Raw genomic sequence first — 19,173 nt, 5'->3', positions numbered from 1 at the left:
AAAAAGAGCAGCTAATTGAGCTTTCAAGTGACAGTGGGCTTAAAATGCAATTCCGTGATCATAGTTTAGCTCAATTTTGGATCTCACCTTCAGTGAGAAGTGAATTTCCCGAATTATCTGAAGTCGAAAATCAGCGTGCAGTTTTCTACAACCTGTCTTTCAGAGAAAGGATTTTCATCACTCCTTCAAACAAAATAAAAAACAAAATACAGAAATTGTCTTTGTGTGTGCCGATCTTCGACTTAAGTTGACCAATATTGAGCCAGATATCCAGCAACTCTGCAAGGCCGAGAAGCTCATCCATCTCATTAAAAGTAAATAGTAACATAATTATATCATATTATTTATTTGTTTAATAAAAATTAAAACTGTTTTAATTTTTATTAATATTAAAATTTAAATTTTTATCTATATATCCGGCCTGGTTGGCTGACTCTCCGGTCAAAAAGCTGCGGGTTCGAATCCGTGAGCATGGATGTTTGTGGCATGGATTGTCTGTGAAAATACTAGTGGTAGTGGTTGGCGGTAGATAGCGTTGGTGTAGATGATGATTGTAGTTGTGGTTGGTGAAGACGGAGAGTTGTAGAGTAGGTGCCCTTCCTCGATGTGTCTTTGGACTACCTGGAGGTGTTATGTAATAATAATATCCACAAGCTTTATATGTTGATTGTGCATCACATAGTTTGAATTTGGCACTTGGAAATGCTGTATCTATGACAAATAAGAAATTGCATTGGCATAATTGAAAAGGTACACCATTTCTTCAATACCCCTAAAAGACAGGACATCCTTGTTCTTTATAATATAGGGTGTTTCAAACAAAATGTCTGAGTGAAACTTTAGGCCTTATTTCATACTTGGTAATTTATTTTTTAAATGTACCACATTTTCATTATTAAATATAATTATTTGAAATCGGGTCATTCTTTTTGAAACACCCATTCTCTTTGAAACACCCTGTATTATAATATTAATATCTTTTAAGATTTACTGTAAGATTTTTGGTAAGATGTATGCAAAAAATATTTGCGTACACCTTACCATTGTCTAAAATAATGCAAAAATCTTATTGACTTCTAAATTGCTCTAAATTTTGTTGACGATGTTGTGGCTCAATTAAATACCGTTCTTGAAACACCATATTCTTCATTTAAGGATATTTACAATGAAGCATGTATTAAAGCCAATAATTTTAATATTGACATTAAGAAGTCAAGGACTTCATCAAAACAAACGTTCCAGCCGATTCTGTAGAAGAGTATTTCAGGAGAACTATTTCATTCCATTTATTGACCAAATATTGACTCAACTTTATGAACGTTTCACTCGGCACTGCAACATTTTGAAATACTGTATATTTTTTTCTCTTCTACCAAATGGAAAAGATACTCCAACAGCAAGTGCAATGGAAGATTTTCGTCAATTATGCGAATTTTATGCCAGTGATTTGCCTGTTTGAATGCTGAATTCAAGTTCTGGTATAAGAAATTTGAAAAACTGTTTGCAATAGTTCCATGCAAAAATGCTGTTGATGCAATTTCAAAGTGACAGAATGATATATCCTAACATCTATAACTTATTAAAAATATTTGTAATGCTTCCAGTAACAACATGCATCAGTGAAAGGTCATTTTCTAACTTACGCCTTAAAAACCTATTTAAGATACATGACAATCACGATTGAACGGACTGGCTTTGCTATATATACACACAGAGAGAGATTAATGTAACCACGACTGAAATAATTCAAGAGCTTTGTAAAAAGAAAAGAAAACTGGATTTTATTCTTTAAATAAATGTTTATAATCATCTAATGAATTTTATTTAATGAATGAAATTTAACAAATTTTAGTTGAACGGATAAAAATATTTTTAATACAAATTCATTGCATTAAATATATTTTTATCCGTGCAACTCGGGCCCCCCAAGATTAAATCCTGGGTGCACCACTGGTGGTGGCATTAGCTTCAGGCTGCCCCAAGATTTTTGGAATCATTGAAACGTGGTTGACAGTAGACGACATCCTGACATGAATAGAAGTAGAAGGGTATAGCATATTTTTACAAGTTAAGAAGGGCAAATGGGGTGATAGAATGTTACCTATGATAAGTAATTGGGTCCTCACAAAGTGGAAAATTTTGAAGACGATGGTACTAATAAGTGTATGCTGTGAGGTGAAGTGGACAGAACAAGATATTTAGTGAGATGTTGCTATAAGCCAGGGAACACTGAGGGCGAGAGCAAGATATGTTTAGGAAGATCAGTTTGGTGTGTGCAAAGTAGGTGATCATCATGGGAGATTTTCACTATAGCAGTATAAATTGAACAAAGAAAGAAATACAGTTGTAAAGGAATTTCTGAAATTTTTGAGAGACAAATGTCTTGGGCAACATGCAATAGAGGGATCAAAAGGATCGAGAGTTTTGGATTTAGTTGCTGTCTTGCTCCCCGCTGATGAAAGTGTGCATGCAGTCTTGACTTGGAGGCTGAACAGATATGCAGAAGTATCAAGGAAAAATAATTTATGTGAAATTATAAGGCAAGTAACTATAATATTCTTAGAAATTAATTCTTAGGCATGGTCTTTATGAGCTTCAGCCCAGGGCCCCGTTCAATTAAAGGGCCCCCTTCACGGTCAAAAAAATAAAAATAAAAACAATTTAAATTACAAATTTAAGAAGAAATAAATTATACAAAATTTTTTCGTACCTGGGTAACGTTAAAATCGTTAATTTGCAACATTATTGGATTTGAATTAAATATCAAATATCAATGTTTTAAATGACAGTAATTTGTCATTTGTCAATTATGCAAATAATATAGCAATGTCGGAATGAGAGTGCAAGTCTAGCTCATCCAGCTCATCTAAAGCTTGTTAGCTTAGTGTAGCTTCACATATATACTTTCTGCTCTCACCGTTTGACATTTCAGGTTATGTATAGTACAGTATAGTTGAATATTAAATAGTCATTTGTTCGGTGAAGTGTACTGTTCAGGTGTTTCGTTTCTTCACTGGTAAGTATCGGCAAAGTTTATTGAATACTAAATAAATATACATTAAACGTTAACAACCTAATATGCTGGTGGATTTTTTTAGGTTTTTTTTATTTCTTTTCAGATTAAATAAATACCTAAAAAATGTCTGGTAGAAAATATAAAAGTGGAGCTGAAAAACGAAAAATATAATTAAATAGAGAAAAAGAAAGAAGTAAATGTGCCAAAATTTCACATTTTTTTGTATTGGAAAATAAAAATGAAAATCTAAAAGGGTCAATTTTGGTTAATTGGATAGGCCCCCAAAGTTAACGGTCCACCACTAGTGTGGGAGCTAGTATGAAGTATAAAAGTATGAAGGAGGAGATTGAGAGCAATTGCATGAGGAATATTAGAGACTCGGCAAGAAGAGTAACCTGGTATAGTACGAAGACCAAAAATGGAATAAAAGGAGAGATTGGCACCACAGTCCAAAGAAAATCCTTAAGAATTCTCTTATGCAACCAATAAGAAGAGAAATGATTGACGAATGACCCTATTAGTTGAAAGTCGTATATGATATAGTGGGGCTGTTTAATGGTAACTGTACCAAGGCATTTCAATAAAAGCAGTTTTTGTTCCTGAAGAGATCTGGAAGGATTGAAGACCTAGAACTACACAAAGAGAATGTGTTTAAAATACTAAGCACTTTGAAAGTCAATAGAGCAGTGGGACTGGATGGAATTTCACCGTGTGATTAAAGAGATTGTGGTATGAACTGACACCCTCCTGACTGTTCAATTAAAGTCTAGCTATTGGGAAAGTACATAGTGAGTGGAAGGAGATTAAAATAGTGCCATTGCAGAAAGATAATGGTATAATGCAGGTGTCAAACTATAGACCACTCTATATTTCTTTTGTGATCATTAAGATTTTGGAGAAATTAATGAGAGATCATATACAAAATTATTATTATTATTATTAGCAGTAGTAGCAATATTATCCTGAGACCCCCAATGAGTCACAGATTCACCTAGGAGGTCCTTTCTATCATATACACAGCTCATCATAACGTGACTTAAACACATTCAAATTCTCTGCACACTCACTACACTCTCAGGCAGTGCATTCCACTCATTCACAACTCTTCGTGCAAAAAACCTGCTTCTCAGTCCATGCTCACACCCTTCTTATACAGCTTCCAAGAATGACCGCTGGTTCTCCCCAATTTTATGAAAAACCTCTTCAATGTTAATCCTATAATCCTTATACCCCTTACCATCCTGTAATCTCTATCACATCACCCCTCTTCCTCTTATCCACTAGACTGCAAACTGCATCTTCTCAACTTTTCTTCATAGTCAACATCCCAGAAATCAGAAAGTATTTTGGTCAATTGCCTCTGAACCCCTCTCCAACATCTCTTCATCCTTTTGAAAACCAAATGACCAAAACTGTGCACAGCAGTCTATATGTGGCCTAATCAGAGCTTATGCGATGGAACCAAAATCATCTTACTTCTACAAGTCAGTGTCCTCCTCATTATTGGCAGAATTCATTGTGTTGCATTCCCAATTTTGGCACACTATATCCTCTAAATTTTAAATCCTTATCCACCATCACCCCAAGATATATTTTCTCCACCTCCAATAATATGTCCTCACAAGAGTAAATTCTACATCCCATCTTTGTTATAAAAATGTCGAGCCTCTGTAGCTCAGTCGGTATAGACAAAGCCCTTTATTTGGAAAGACCTGGATTCAATTCCTGTCAGTGATGTGAGGAACCTTTATCTGGTCTCTTTCGACGAAAGGTGAGTTAGCCAGTCTCATACAGAGATAGGAGTTTTTTTCACCTGGAAACTCAGGTTTTTTTTGTCCCCCCAGAACAGGTAAACCAGCCCCGTGAACACACAAGGATTACAGCCAGGAATGCTTTAAACCCAGCTGTAGGCCTTATTTGTCATCTGTGCCTATCCTGAGCAAGGATAAGATTAGGGGGATTGAGATGGTGCCATAGTTGCCTGTAAAAGGGGCCTCACAGCTGCTGTATCATCATACGAATACTACTATAAAAATGTTAAAACCAACATTGAACTGGTATTCCCAATTCAATGCCAATTCACTCAGTCTATTCAAGTCTTCTAAGGCCACAACATCTACCCCTACTCCTCATAGTTTATCTCAACTTTACATCATCTGCAGACAACAATATCCCCATTCAAATCTTCCCCAATATCTTTAACATACAGGTCAAACAACAATGGCTCTAAAACAGACCCCTGAGGCAAACCATGGTGACTTTCCTCTTCTGGGATATTGCTCCCCCCATATACACCTTGTTGATACCTATCAAACAGCCAATCTCCAATCAAATGCACTAGCCTAATATCTAACCCCAACTGCTTCAGTTTGACTATCAGCTTATCATGTAGTAATCTATCAAAAGCCTTTGCAAAGCCTAAGTATGCTGCTGTTACCTTATTGTAATAAGTAGATTACTAAAACATGATGTTCTTATAGCAAATCCATGCTGTCTATCAAAGATAATACCATTGTTGTCAACCAAATTCTGGATCCAGTTTCTCAACAACCTCTCCAACACTTTAACCACAACACCGGACATACAAATTGGCCTATAATTGAATGCTTGAGTTCTACCACCTCCTTTATGAAGTGGTACAATCTTGTCTTTCTCTGACTCCTTTGGAACTTGACCCAATGTAAGACTCACATTAAATAAATAAGTTAAGGCAGATGTCCACTCCCTGGCACATTCCTTCAAAATATTCGGTGACATATCAAGTCCCACAGCCTTATTAACATCAGGTTTGCTTAATTCCCCATATACCTGTTCCTCACTCACAGTTAGTCTCTATTTATTATCATCCTCTGCTCTCAAACTCTCTATAATGTCACACATTTGTCCTTATATGATTTTCAGCAGTCAATATCATCCATCCCACCACAATCATTTTTTTTTTTTTCAGCTACATATCATAGAAATCCTTAGGACTTTTTTTTTTTTTTTTGCTTCATTAGCTAACTGCTGCTCATATGGAACTTTTTCTACCCTTACCAACCTAGTCATCCTCCTTGCCTGTTCTTTGTAATCCTCATGGAATTGATTATTACTACTCCTCTTATGTAGCCTTCATAATACCTCTTTTCTATGTATTGCATGTTTAATCTTGTCATTCATCCATTTCAAACCTACCTTATTTAACCTTCTGACTTTTGGAATACATTTGGACATTGCTTCTACTAGATACTTCTTGAACATCACCCAAGCAGCATTAATCTGCGTTCCACCTAGCTCCTCATTCCATGCTACAGCTGCAAGCTGTATCCTGAGTTTCTCATGATCATCAGCCTTGTAGATTCACATATACCCTTTCCTCACAGAAGTCCTCACATGGTTGGCAACCACCCAGGTACTTACTTCATGGGCACTCTCAATAACTGGAGGGAGATTTGACAAGTCATTTTTATTAATTCTCTAATGGGGTGATCAAATCCAAGATCCTCAATCCTCATGTGCCTTCTGTCACATACTGCATGAGATTTGATTTGATTTCTTTTATGGTGCAAAGACATCAATGATCATACTGCACCAGGACATAGCAGTGCATATGGTAACGGGTTAGAAGGACAATCACAAACATCCATGCCCTTGGTGGGATTCGAACTTGCAGCCTCTTGGCTGGAGAGTGGATATGCTAGCCAGGCTGGCTACTGCCTAAGGTAGTTGTATTTCAAAAATTCACTCATTTTCTTCACTTCCATCATCATCATCATCATCCCAATCTATATTGCCATAATTAAAATCCCCCATAATGATCACCCTTTTTCCATTTGCCTGGCTAATTTGCTTATACATTTCCTGGTCACAACCCTCCACATTACCAGGTCTATAGCAACATCCAATGAAGTATTTCATTCTGTTCACTTCTACCTTATACTTATACCTCAAAATCACTACCACTATTTGCCATTTGCATTTCTACTTTGTATGGATATAACTCTTTTTCTATCAATAGCATTCTATCTCATTATGGGATCTATAACATGTTTCACTGATACCACTTATTATATGTGACTTCTCCATACCTTATTTAAGCCATTTCTTTTTCTCCTTACTCATCCCAGAACCTTATTTATATTCATTTTCCCTACATCCCAAGTAATCTGTTATTATTATTATTAATATTACTGGTATCTCCATGGAGTCAGTAGACTCATCAGAGACACAAACTATCAAAACAGTATCTATCATACCACTTCTTAAATTCATTTAGAGATGAAGAATTCACAACTGAGTCAGGCAGTGCATTCCACTCATTCACCACCCTCCAAGCAAAAAATCTAGTTCTCACACCCTTGTTAACCACACTTTTCTTTAATTTCCAGGGATCACCTCTTGTTCTTCCATCACTATTACATAGCTGAAATATTTCTCCTGCATCAATCTTATAAAAACTATAAGACTGATGCAGGGGATATTACTATAAATTTTATAGCATTACTATAAAAAGTAATTTAAATGTTTCTATCATATCTCCTCTTCTCTGCCTATCAACCAACCTCTGCAATCCACAAGCTCTCGATCTATCAATGTAGGGAGCATTTTTTACATCACTCACCAACTTAGTCACTCTCCACAACCTCCTGACCTCCAAGGAATCTAGGCGACCAGACTTGAGCACAGTAATCCAAATGTGGAAGTATCAATGCCTTATAAAGAGAATAATAACCTCTTTATCTCTGGATGCTAGTGTATTCTTCAATAACCAAGTAATCCTATGTGCAATCTTGGACACCTTAGCAATGTGCCCTCTGAACTTCATCTCCCTATCCACCAACACCCCAAGTCCCTAGCCTCATCAATCTCTTGGAGTACCATTCCATCAATGTGGTACACAGCTGGTAATCTTTTAATCCCAAAATGCATAACTTTACACTTTTCCACATTGAACTGACATCCATTACCTTTTGCCCATTTTGCCAGCTTATTTAAATCATCCTACAAACTCTCAACATCAGCTTGATTTTTATTGCGCTAACTTTGCATCGTCAAGTTTGATTTTTATTGTGCTACCCAACTTTGCATCATTAGCAAACAACTGAATATCTCCCTTCAAGACATTTCCTATATCATTTATGTACAAATTAAACAATAACGGCCCAAGCACAGAGTCCTTAGGCACATCAGTGATCACCTGCCTCATCCTGGACTCTGCTCCTCCATACAGTACTTTCTGGTATCTCTCCATGAGCCATTCTCTTATCCATATCACCAGTTTAGTATCCATCCCCATTTGTTATAAATTACACAAAAGTATTCCATGGGGGTATCCTGTCACAAGCCTTAGCAAAATCCAGAAGTATCACTGTGTATCCATTCCCCTTGTCCAACTCAGATGTCATTCAATTATAAAAAGTTAATAAATTGCTAAGGCAAGATTGACCTTTAAGAAAACCATGTTGGTCCCTATAGAGTATCATATTCTGATCCACCCATTCTTGAATTCTGTCCTTAACCAACTTTTCCAGTACTTTCACCACCACTACCGAGATGGTGATTGGTCTGTAATTAATTACTGCAGTCTTAAGAGTCATCTTTATGCAAAGGAACCACTTTGCCTTCCATCCACTCCCTAGGGACCATACCAGAGTTCAAACTTAAGTTAAATAACCAAGTAAGAGGTGTCAACAATTCCTTTGCACATTCACGCAACACCCGACCTGATATTCTATCTAAACCTACAGCAGTGTTTGCATTTAAATTCTGCAATATACTAAGTACCTCTGATTTATTAACTTCAATTCTCACATTAGTTATTGTTACAAGTACAGAGATATCCTCACTTGGGTGATAGACTTTTGAAAAGTGATCACTCAGTAACTCTACTATTACATCTGAATTGCTCACCTCAATACCATCGGCACCCACTAAGGTTATCATTCCAAAGTCATTCTTCCTTTTACTTGCCACATAGCAGAAGAACTCTTTGGGATTTCTCTTGGTCTCCTTGGCTAAGGTTTTCTGATAATCTGATTTATCTTTTCTTACTATGCTGGTAACCTTCCTAGCTTGAGCCTTGTACTGCTCATGGGTGTACTGATTGCCTTTCTCCTTGTAAATTCTCCATAACATTTTCTTTTTTTGCAGATCAAGCCTGATACCACTACTCATCCATCTAATGCCTACCTTGTTTGTCTTCCTGACCATGGGAATATAATCTGATATTGCCTTCCTCAGATACCGCTGATTATATTCCATGCACTGCTAACATCTTTCCCCTGCAGTATGTTCTGCCATGGGACGGCTGTAAGATCACTCCGAAGCTGTTATAATTACCTAACCTGTAATTCCTATATATCCCTTCTTAAGAGAGAAATCCAAGTCAATACCACATGATCACTCTCACCAATCTATCTACTTTCCTTTTTGTTTACATATACATTCATATCCTCTTGGGCCATACATGTTTCTCACACTATGTTTCCTTTTTCCATCCTGAGTCTCCCCATTTTCCTGTTTGTGTTGCAGACTTGTTTTCTCATTCTCTACACTCATGCTACCCACTTCTTCATTCTTAAGCACTATTTCAATCTCTCTTTCATTACTCCTCCACTGTTTCACATTGCTTCTTACTTGCTCAGATTCATTTCTCTGCTTAATACTCTCCCTTCCTGCAGCAGTCTTTTGAAATGATTCACCAATACCATTCAGATGTAGTCTATCACTCTTATACAGTTAGATTCTTTCTTCAAACTAATTCTACACATTAACAAACTACGTTTCTTTCTCTTCACACATTTCTGCTAACATATCATTCAGAATTCTAGCTCTCTGCCACAGCTCATCACTGTTATACATGGGCAACACACTTGAATACCTTTCCTATCACACTATTATATTTTATCCTTCTCAACAACTTCTGTTATCCAATCTTGCATTCTTCTTGTTCTCAGTCAAGCGAGTTGTCCTTACTACTACCAACTCTTTTGCTTGCTTACTCCTCATTCATCACCTCAATCACTCTATTCATTTTACCCACCAGAAAACAAACCTTGTTGATCTTCTCATTTACCACACCTCTAATAACCAAATCGCCATACAATGGCAATTTGGTTATTAGAGGTGTGGTAAATTAGAGGTGGTAAATTTGGTTATTAGAGGTGTGGTATAAAGCCCTGACAATATTGCTTTATTGTCATTTGAACCGTTTTCCTCAATATCCTTCCACACACACTCTGAACATTCACACAATCTTCAACAATGTGTCAGTTATAATGTCATGTTGCCTACTTATATTTAAACTCATATTGAAACAAATCTCATGGTCCATCAGAATATTGTATTTCCTACATATCCACACTGATTATTTTCTCTTATTCAGCTGCTCTGAAACTATCCATGATGTCACATTCACAATGATGAAAGACCTTCACGAACTGCTGATTAAATATCTCATCACTGGTATAAGGACACCTGCACAGCAGCTGTCCTTATACCATTTTTTCCAATAAATTAGATGATTGTCATATTATTTGTGAAGGTCACCACGGATTTGTTAATTGTTTCAGTAATTTGCTTGCTTTTATAATAAACTAACTAGCAATTTATGAGGTAAAGGCATATATAGTCTTTTTGATTTTTGGAAAGACATTTGAAAGAGTGTCACATGAAAAGTTGCAACACACAGTGTTGGATATTAAGTTAGCAAATCAGGATGGAAATTGGCTGTCTGATAGTTTTCAGAGTTGTCAGGGATGGGGTGGAGCAGTATCAAGGAAGAGGAATGTCACAAGTATGGTTTTACAGGGATCAGTCCCAGAACCTGTGCTTTTTTTAATATTTATGTCAAATAATGTTGTCATTGGGTTGAAGGGGGGGTATTCAGTTATTTGCAGATGATGTGAAGCTTGGAAGAGTTATAGTAATAGTACTAATGTGAGAGTCCGTGGATGATTTAAATAACTGGACAGATAGGGAAATGAATGTGATATTAGTTTAATGCAACAAAATGTAAGGTTTGAATTTTGGGATCCCAATGCATAATCTACTGGTGGATCTATACTATAGGAAATGGAAAAGGCAGGGGATCTGGGGATGACAGTACATAAAAATTTGGTGTTTAAAGCACATATCATAAAGGTGGTAAAGGTAACCCAGATAAATGTAGCAATACTAAGGACTTTGACCAGTAGCAATAGGAGTAGTGATTCCATTGTATAAAGCCCTGATCAGGACATGTGTGGATTATTATGCCTAGATCTGATCACCTGGATTTGAAGAGAAGGATAAGTTCATCTTGGAGAGGGTAATGAGGCAGATAACCAAACAATATCAGGATTTTACAGTGTTATGAGGATAGACTGTGGGCATGCAAACTGCAGAGTTTGATGGTAGCAAATGAAGTGAGAGGAGAGATATGATTGAGATTTTAAACTATTGGGAGGTATATATAGGATTAACACGAAAAATTTTTCATCTAATAAAAAAAAGGGGAAAGAGCAAGGACAAGAAGCCATCCCTGGAAGTTGCAAAAGGAGATGGTTAGTAGGAGGATGAGAATTAGCATTTTTGCATGGAGGGTAGTTGGACCATGGAATTCATTGCCTGATAAAGCAGTAAACGTGCAGTTGATAAATGGGTTTAAGAAGTGGTATGATACACTTAATGTTGTCTAATTGACCTTCCACATGAGTTATGAAGTCATAACTCATGTGGAATAATGTGTTAGGGTGCTGCAATCAGTGTTGCACACGAGTGACTTAGTTCCAATCTGAGCTATTATGGATATACAGATTTTCTGTGTGGTATTTGAGAAGAATCATCAATTTGAAATACTATTGCAAGACTAGAATCCTTAATCCTAAACACTATCAAAAGGCAACCTCCTATATGGATTCTTCAGAGACCATGTCTTTTAGTTATTACAATACAGGTAGAGTTCACAACAAAGAAAGCATATAAACTTTGCATGCAAGCTACTTTATGCTATAATTTCTTTGAATTTAAGAAATAATTTTATTTTTTCATTTTTTTAAATTTATTCTTCAAGTTATATTTTTATAAAATATAACTTTATAAAAAACTTTATAGAATCTTTATAATATTATTTTAAGGCACGAAACTACAGAGGAGAGGAAGGACTTATACCACAAAACTATGTGGAAGTTGTAGATGGACAACAGAATTCATCTTCCATTCAACCTGCTGTCTCATTTTCTTCAGTAGATTATACAATGCCTGAAGAAGAGGAACAGTTTCCTGTAGTAGCTGAGGAGGTGCCTGTTCCTGTTTTTGAAGCAATTAAAGGTTAGACTATTATTACTTATTATTATTACTGATAAGCTGTAATAAGTAGCCCATATCAGATTATACCTCTGCATACAGATACATGAATAATTATATTAATTTATAAGTAAAAGGTAATTCTGTATTCCAGGTCCATTAAACTTCCATTTATATAAAACTTAACATTTTATGTAGCCAAGAAAAAGTGTTCTGGTTCCTATACTCAACTGGCAATAACACCTCATGATATCAAGCTAGCCATAAGTCACAGACCATTTTATTTTACTGGTAAAATTGCTCATTAATAATCAAAAACTGATATAACAAGATTTTAAGATAAAAATTAAATTGTAGGGACTCCATGCTCTTAGAACAAAATAGCTGAAATAGCTTCGAATCCCTTCTAAGATGTGAAGAATTTTATGAGGGAATTCAGCTAAAGGTTAGTTAGATAATCTCAGAGATTATGTAGATAGCATTAATTGCCCTATTACAAGATTAACTTGGTTTCTATAAAGCCAAATTACATAAGCATGCTGTTTTGTCTGACAAATTAAGAGTAAAATGAGGTGAGAAATTAAAATCTATACATTATAAATAAATGATTTCTCAGTTCAGGTAGAAAAAAAAAATTATCTTTGGATCAATATCACATTGAAAAGAACAATACATAAGAAAGTTTTTAACAGAATTAAGTTGAGCAGCTTTTACAGGTAAACTGTAGGCTCAACTATGCAAACATTATTCAGGAAAAAATTACGCAATTTGAAAACAAGAACTAAACCTTAGTGATAAACTCTGAAGAAAACTGATTGATTCAGCTAAGGAAAGCATGTGGTGATGTTGCCTGCAAGGATAGAACACCGTATTGAACTCTTGTGTCCGGTTTGGTGAAGAAAGAATTCTGAAAGTTTCCAGTATATAAGTCAGCAGACATCCTAAAAGAATATAGAGAAAAATGTAAGAGCTAAGCAATGCATAAAAGTAACTAAACAAAAGTCATGAGAAGACTTTGGTAGGCATATAGAAGATAAATATCAGCAAGGTGGCAAAATATTCCAGAAAAAAACTATTTAAAAAACTTAGAAATTAAGGAAAAAGTTGTAAAAAGGAATGAAAAATGATAAAGGTGACATGAAAACTGAAGATAAGGATAATCTAGATGTCCATAAATTGACAAAACAATAACAGAAAAGCCTGAAATGTGGAAAAACATCTGCAGTAGAGGATATTTGTCCAAAAATGCTTAAATATGTAGGTATGAAAGTTTTGCAATGGCTGTGCTGCATAATTCAGAAGGCCTGGTCAGAAGTTGTCAAATTCCAGATGATTGGAGTAAAGCTGTCATGGTGCCAATATATAAAATAAAAAGGGAATAAAACTGAATATGAGAATTATTTATTCTTCTACTAAGTGCTCCAAGTAAGATTTATGCAAGCAAGCATACTTGAAAAATAGGCAAAAAAAAAAAAAAAAGTTGTGGAAGAGAATCTTGGACAGGAACAAGCTGGATTTAGGCCAAATAGAGATTGTCAAGATCAGATTTTCAGTTTTCACTTTATGACAAATAGTTGAGAAATCTTGAGAATATAACAAGGATTCATATGACTTAAGTTATTGATCCTTAAGTACTTGCATACAAACAAATCAGCCATGAGAACACATGCAATTTACAGACAATGTTGGTAGTGATGGGCAGTAGATGGACTGATGGTAGCAGTAGTGTTGTTGTATGTATACAGAGAATTAAGTAGTAGGAGGTCTCAGTGAATGTGTGTGTGTAACAGTTATTTCCTATCTCCATTCTGCTGTGTTCAGTGGCCCATTGTCCATTTTGTGTCCATATTACCTTATTGATCTATGCAGTATTGTCTGTATCTGTAAAAAAGGAAAACACTTTGAGTAAGATGTTTGGCAAGAGATAAAAAAAAGGAAATCAAGAATATGAATTAAGACCAAGTGAAGAAAAGGCCTAGGAAAACCCATTCTTTAAGTGAAGTTGGAAGTTCTGAATTGGTTCAATAGAGGTGGATGTAGCATTGACATTTAAATGGCCACAGGACTAAGTGATTCTACAGTGATAATGGCTGATAGAATTTGCAAGAATGCTTGATCATCCACAAGTCTCAGCACGACCAGAGTAACAAAATCTCGACATGCCTACAATTGAGAAAATGGAAAGGTTGCTGGCTATATGAATCGAGCATCAGAACTAGCAGAACATGCCTTTGTCTGGGATGGCCGTACGAGAGAAAGATAAAAAGCAGCTGGCATCTTCTGCTGTAAGTTGTAGGTGATTCGACTGCTATAAAAGTTGCTATGCCTTCCACAATTTCAACATGACTGACGAAATTGCAGCTGCAGATCATGTTGCTACTGAAGAGTTTCATGAATTTCTCTTAAAAGCATAAATAGGAGGTTACACACCAAGAAATTATAATCAGAAGCAGAAAACTGCAAGGCTGATTTCAATTGAGAAATTCCTGAAAAAAGTAGCATTCAGCCACCTACAAGTCTTCAACTTCAGCATGCCAGATAAAGATGTGGTTACAATGCATTAATCATGAAAATAGAGAACCACTTTAATAATTATTTGTTTTATATTTACTGAATATGCAGGACTATCAGCAGACATGCAGGAGTATCAAAGAAAAGGGAACATATGTGGAATTATAGGGCAGGTGATTATAATAGTCTTAGATATCAACTTGGCAGTTTCATGGAGGGCCAGGATATCATTAGTGCTTGGGAAATGGTGAAGGAATATTTGTTAGCAGCAATAGTAAGCTGTATTCCACGAGTGAAGAAGCAGAGACAATTTGGTGTAAAGTGGATGACAAACAGGAACTGCAGGTGAAAAAGAGATTATGGAAGAGATACAAGGAGAGGAATGGAGAGTAGATGCATGAAGAATATAAGACTCAGGCCAGGAGAGTGACTAATATGGTGAGGAAAACAAAACTGAAATATGAGAAGAGATTGGCACTAAAATCCAAAGAAAATCCTACAGAAGTTTTTAACACACTGACATCCAGAGATAAAGAGGTTATCATTCCCCTTTATAAAGCATTGATACTTCCACATTTGGATTACTGTGCTCATGTCTGGTCACCTGGATTCCTTGGAGATGAGGAGGCTGTGGAGAGGGTTCAGAGAAGAGTGACCAAGTTGGTGAGTGATATAAAAAATGCTCCCTACATTGATAGATTCAGAGCTTGTGGATTGCAGAGATTGGTTCATAGGCGAAGAAGAGGGGATATGATAGAAACATTCAAATTACTAAAAGGTTTTTATAGGATTGATGCAGGGGAAATGTTTCAGCTGTGTGATAGTGATGGAAGAACAAGAGGTCATCTCTGGAAATTAAAGAAGAGTGTGGTTAACAAAGGTGTCAGAACAAGGTTTTTTGCCTGGAGGGTGGTGAATGAGTGGAATTCATTGCCTGACTTAGTTGTGAGCTCTTCGTCTGTAAATGAATTCAAGAAGAGATATGACAGATATTGTTTTGCTAGTTTGGGTCTCCCGCGATGAGTCTACTGACTCCATGGAGATACCCGTAATAATAATAATAATAATAACTATGTGGGCAGTAGGAGGAGAAATGATTGTGGGATAAAAATGGAAATAGAGTACTGATGCAGAGGACATAGTGAAGTTATTCAATGGAAACTTTATTGGAATATTTCATCCTGGAGAAGAAGGTTTTAATACTAGAGGGGGTAGGCAAGGTTCGAGGTGAGTGTGTTCCAAATACTGACTACTCTGGATGTCAGTAAAGCAGTGGGACTGGATGATATTTCACCATGGGTTTTGAGAGAATGTGCTTAAGAATTGACAGCTCCTGGCTTTTCAATGAAAGTCTGGCTATGGGAAAGGTCATCAAGCAATGGAAGGAAGGTAAGATAGTACCATTGCATAAGGGTGGTAGCAGACTGGAAGTGTCTAATTATAGGCCAGTTTGTGTGTCATCAGTAGTTGTTAAGACCTTAGAGAAATTAGTGAGGGACTATATACAGCATTGGGTAGATGAGGGTAATTATCAGAGAGTTGTGTATGGTGGAGCAATATCAAGGAGGCAGAATGTTACAAGTGGGGTTCCACAGGGCTCAGTACTGGGACCTGTATTGTTTAATCTTTATATCAATGACATTGTCAATGGACTGCAGGGAATATTCAGTTGTATGCAGATGATGTGAAGATGGGAAGGGTTATTAGTAATAGTGCAGAATGCAGCAACCCTACAAGACTATTTGAATAAACTAGACAGATGTGCAAATGAATGGGGATGTCGGTTTAATGCAGCAAAATGTAAAGTCTTGAAATTTGGGATACATCGATGGGAGGCTGCATACTCGATTGGAGGAGCTGTACTGGAGAAAGTAGGGGAGACAAGAGATCTGGGGATGATGATCAATAGAAAACTGAAATTCAGGGGACATATTGCAAAGGTGGTGAAGGTAACCCAGAGGATTGCTGCAATACTGAGAAGGATGCTGACCTGCAAAGATAGAAGAGTTATCATTCCATTGTATAACACCCTGATCAGACCACACTTAGACTATTGTTCTCAAATTTGGTCTCCAGGATTCAAAGGGGATAAATTAACTGTGCAGAGGGTGCAGAGGCAGATAACAAAGATTGTTTCAGGACTGTACAATGTTAGTTATGAGGATCAGCTGAGAGAATGTGGACTGCAGCATTTGGAATAGAAGAAGACCGTAGGAGAGGTGATATGATTGAGACTTTTAAACTGTTGAGAGGCAGTTACAGGGTGGATACTGGGGAGTTCTTTCACTTGGTGGAGCAGTGGGAAGGAGTGATGACAAGGTTCCATCCCTGGAAAGTACGAAAGGAATTGCTCTCACCACTCTATCATTGCCTGATAGAGTGGTGAGAGCAAGAATGGTCAATGCATTCAAGGAGTGATATGATAGACTTTGTGTTTCCTAGGAAGGACCTCCTGCAATGAGTCTCTTGACTCCATGGAGGCCTGAATAATAATAATAATAATAATATTTAATATACTAATCTTATGCCTTAATATGTATGAAAAATAGATGCATTTTTGATTCAATTCATCTTGAAAGATCAGAATTTCATTTGGGAATGCAACCTGTATTTTCCCATGTTATGTCTCCCGTTTTACTTGTTTTCAATATACATGGTGATTCTCGAGAATGCAATACCCCCCCCCCATGTATAAAGAGTTACCTCTACTCCTAATCACATTCATTGCAAAGATACCAAGAAATTCCTAGTTTTTAATCCTTATCCCAAGGAAGCAAAAAAAAAAAGTTTTGCGCATGAAATATATTCACATCTAGGCTACTTGTATATAGAGGCTAATGACTTTGTTTCACTTGCCTTAGTATGTATTCCATAATGCAATGCATAATGGGAAGGGCCACTACCCAGATTTCGACCTTTATTGAGGTTTCATCAGTGGGAGCGAGACTTGGGAGAGATACCAAGGTTGAAGTAATGCAGAAGTTATATATATCTCATATACAAGTAGCCAAAAGGTTCTTGATCTTATTACTAAAAAATCTCTGGATGAGAAAGAGAGAGAGAGAGAGGATGTACAAAGTTTTTTACCTTGGGTGTATTATAAATTAAAGATACCAAGACATTTTATACTTAGTTTTTAATCCTTATCCCAAGGATGCAAAAACAATGTTTTGCACATGAAATATATCCAAATTAGTCTATTACTTGTAACCTGAATACCCCTTGCAGATAAATATTGAGAAAATGATGATGAAAAAACTTGCATGAAAATTATTTTATTGATGTATAGTTTTGCCTTAGTATCAAATATATCTTCAAAACAGTGGGTAATCGAACACAATTAAAATACAATTGACAAAAGAATTTTAAAAAGTACTATCATAATTCAAACACAAGCTGTCAGTAAAATTCCTAGTTGATTAATTAGAAACAAAGTATATGTATACAATAAGAAAATAATGAATTAAGAATTAGCAGAGGATTGATACAATGCTATTTTCTATAGAGGTGATAACCAAAGGCCATCAGATCTGTTCAAATTTGATGTAAAAGGTCTTGCAGGTCTCTTTATATGAACATTCCATAAGGAATTTGCTCCTGTTTAAGAGCTTTCTCTTACACCAAAAAAAAAAAAAAAAAACTGCTTATTAGAGATGGCATTCAGCTAAGCAATATTACTTACATACTTGATACTGGAGAAAAGATTTATGTTCTTCACAAGGGCAGTAGCAAATCTACCTAATTATCCAAATTAAGATGAGTCACATGAGCTAGATATCTTGTGGACAACTGAGAAGTTAAGTAAAGGAAGCTTGTCTTTAGGTAAAGAAAGATGAAATCTACCTTGCAGGATGAAATAAAATTGCAATGTTGAGAGACCTCAGAACTTCACCAATAAGTTCAGATATTCATTTAGCATAAGAGAGAGGAATCAGAGATTTTTTCCTGAGACAATAGAGACTGGGAGCCAATAATTATGCTAAGTACTTTGGCAATAAATGACTTATTGGAACTTTTTTTTTTTTTTTTTTTAGCAAACTTGATTTGATGTAATTCAATTCTTGGAGTACTAAGTCATCTGTAGAGCACATGCATGAGCACAGTGCAACAGATTCTTGATGGTTCAGATTTTCTAACTTGGATGATGGTGTAATGTAGTATTGATATAATAATCAGTATACATTTCTTTTTTGAAATACTCAGAAATGTAAACTACCTTTTAAGCTGATGAAAAGTCGATAAATCTAGAAAGGCTAGCTGGCTGCTTTCTTCTCTTTTTGAACTGTGCTCTAAGATGAATGGCATTTATTTTTTGAGATAAAAAAATTTTGGGGTGCTTAAGGGTCAAAGCTGTATAACTGAGAGGAGACCTCCACATAGCC

At 36.1% G+C, this 19,173-nt stretch overlaps 1 protein-coding gene across 1 annotated transcript in view; it reads left to right on the top strand.

The window, feature by feature from the left end:
- Nucleotides 1–19,173, top strand: part of nwk (FCH and double SH3 domains nervous wreck) — a 493,235-nt gene that overhangs the window by 348,884 nt on the left and 125,178 nt on the right. The window contains exon 17 of the mRNA XM_090406304.1: nucleotides 12,112–12,304. Within this exon, the coding sequence (XP_090262430.1) occupies nucleotides 12,112–12,304 (193 nt within the window). The remainder of the gene's footprint in view (nucleotides 1–12,111; nucleotides 12,305–19,173) is intronic.

This window comes from Typopeltis vanoorti, chromosome 16, assembly GCF_054136105.1.
Source record: "Typopeltis vanoorti isolate ZY-2024b chromosome 16, IOZ_Tvanoo_1.0, whole genome shotgun sequence".
Classification (NCBI taxonomy): domain Eukaryota; kingdom Metazoa; phylum Arthropoda; class Arachnida; order Uropygi; family Thelyphonidae; genus Typopeltis; species Typopeltis vanoorti.
This window is presented reverse-complemented; position numbering and strand designations above follow the sequence as displayed.